The 1,817-nt window shown below is 38.6% G+C and overlaps 1 protein-coding gene across 1 annotated transcript in view; it reads left to right on the top strand.

Moving 5' to 3' along the window:
- Window positions 1-1,817, top strand: part of FCF1 (FCF1 rRNA-processing protein) — a 30,106-nt gene that overhangs the window by 13,025 nt on the left and 15,264 nt on the right. The window contains exon 6 of the mRNA XM_008567511.1: window positions 675-747. Coding sequence (XP_008565733.1) covers window positions 675-747 — 73 coding nt within the window. The remainder of the gene's footprint in view (window positions 1-674; window positions 748-1,817) is intronic.

Raw genomic sequence — 1,817 nt, 5'->3', positions numbered from 1 at the left:
GAACCTGGGGCCTTGGTGTTATCAGCACTGCACTCTCCCGAGTGAGCCACGGGCCGGCCCCTGAAGGTGTTCTTCTTGGTAGGGACTCTCTACAGAGTTTCGAGGAGGCACAGGGCATCACACAGCAAGAGGGGCAAGAACATGTTAATGTGCTCACTTGCTCTCCTTTTAAAGCCACCAGTGCCACTGCTGTGATAACACATTTATCCATTAACCCATTAATCCATGAGTGGATTAATCCATTCATGAGGGCATGATCCTCACAATCCAACCACCTCCCAAAGGCCCCACCTTTCAAATATCATAGTTGGATTTCCCACCCTCTTAACACTGTTACAATGGGGATCAAGCTTCAATATGAGTTTTGGGGCAGTATCCAAACTATAGCAACATTTAAATTTTTTCCATGTAGAACTTACAGAAATAATGACAGGGTCCAGCTTAATTTCTTTTTCCTATATAAGTTTATGACAGATACTTTTTGGAATCTATGGTGTGAGGGTGGAACAGTTCCCTAGTTTCTTTATAAATAGGGCTTTCTTCTTTGTTCATTTCAGTGTGCTTATTCTGCAGCATTCTAGAAGTCTCCTGGGTCTTCTAAAAACTCGTAGCAAGATATAATTCAGAGAGAATTTCTTCACAAGTTCTGTTACTAATTTTTTTTTTCCTGGCAGGTATCCCTTGTATAACTGACTGTGTAATGGCTGAAATTGAGAAATTGGGGCAGAAATATCGAGTGGCTCTCAGGTAGGAAGGAGCTAGTCTAGATTTGTTCTAGATTGGTATACTTAAGATTTTAAGATTCTTTTTTTTTTGGTGGCCGTCCAGTATAGGAATCTGAACCCTTGACCTTGGTGCTACAGGGCTGCTATGAACTCTAACCAACAGAGCCAACCAGCCTTAAGATTCTTTTAACTCAGGGCCAGCCCGTGGCTCACTTGGGAGAGTGTGGTGTTGATAACACCAAGGCCATGGGTNTGACAACACCAAGTCAAGGGTTAAGATCCCCTTACTGGTCATCTTTAAAGAAAAAAAAAAATATATATATATATATATATATTCTTTTAACTCTTCTTCATCCATTTGCTGTCCAAGGATTTCTTCCTTAGTTTAAATGAAAATCTTGTAAAACTGTTTATGATTTAAAAGGCAAATATTTGAAGTTTAGAAAATTTTAAGCTAAAGCTCTTTGTACTAAAATGCTTTGCCATATGGGTCTTGTAGGCCTCCTTTTAAAGTCCTCTAGATTTTCAATTAGAAGCTGTTTTTCTATGATTTTGTTGTCTAAACATCTCCTTCAGGATCTCATACTTAAAGACTCATATTTGAAATTTTGTGCTTACTCCAGGAAGCACCCTTGAATATAGAGTAGAAGTTCTTAAAGTGTGTTCCTGGGCCCCTGTGAGTCCCAGAGACCTTTGTAGGGAGTTCACAAAACTAATTCATAATAATGATGAGACATAGCCTTTGTCACTGTGTTGACATTTGCACTGATGGCAAAACTATTGATGCCTTAATATGAACCAAGGCAATGGACTCGTACCATGCTAGTAGTCATTGTATTCTTCACCACCACCCACTGGCAATTTTTTTTTTTAAAAGCCAGAGTCACTTAAGAATTTCCTTATGAAGCAGTAAAATTTAACTTAATTAAATGTCGACCCTCAAGTACATATCAGTATTCTTTTTGATGAAATGTGAAATACAGTCATGTGCTGCATGATGATATTTCAGTCAATGACAAGATTATAATAGCTATATCATATAGCCTAGGTGTGTAGCAGGCTATACTATCTAGGTTTGTGTAAGTATACTCT

This window comes from Galeopterus variegatus, unplaced genomic scaffold (assembly GCF_000696425.1).
Source record: "Galeopterus variegatus unplaced genomic scaffold, G_variegatus-3.0.2 Scaffold325, whole genome shotgun sequence".
Lineage (NCBI taxonomy): Eukaryota > Metazoa > Chordata > Mammalia > Dermoptera > Cynocephalidae > Galeopterus > Galeopterus variegatus.
Note: the sequence above shows the minus strand (reverse complement) of the source record. Positions and strands in the feature narration are given on the sequence as shown.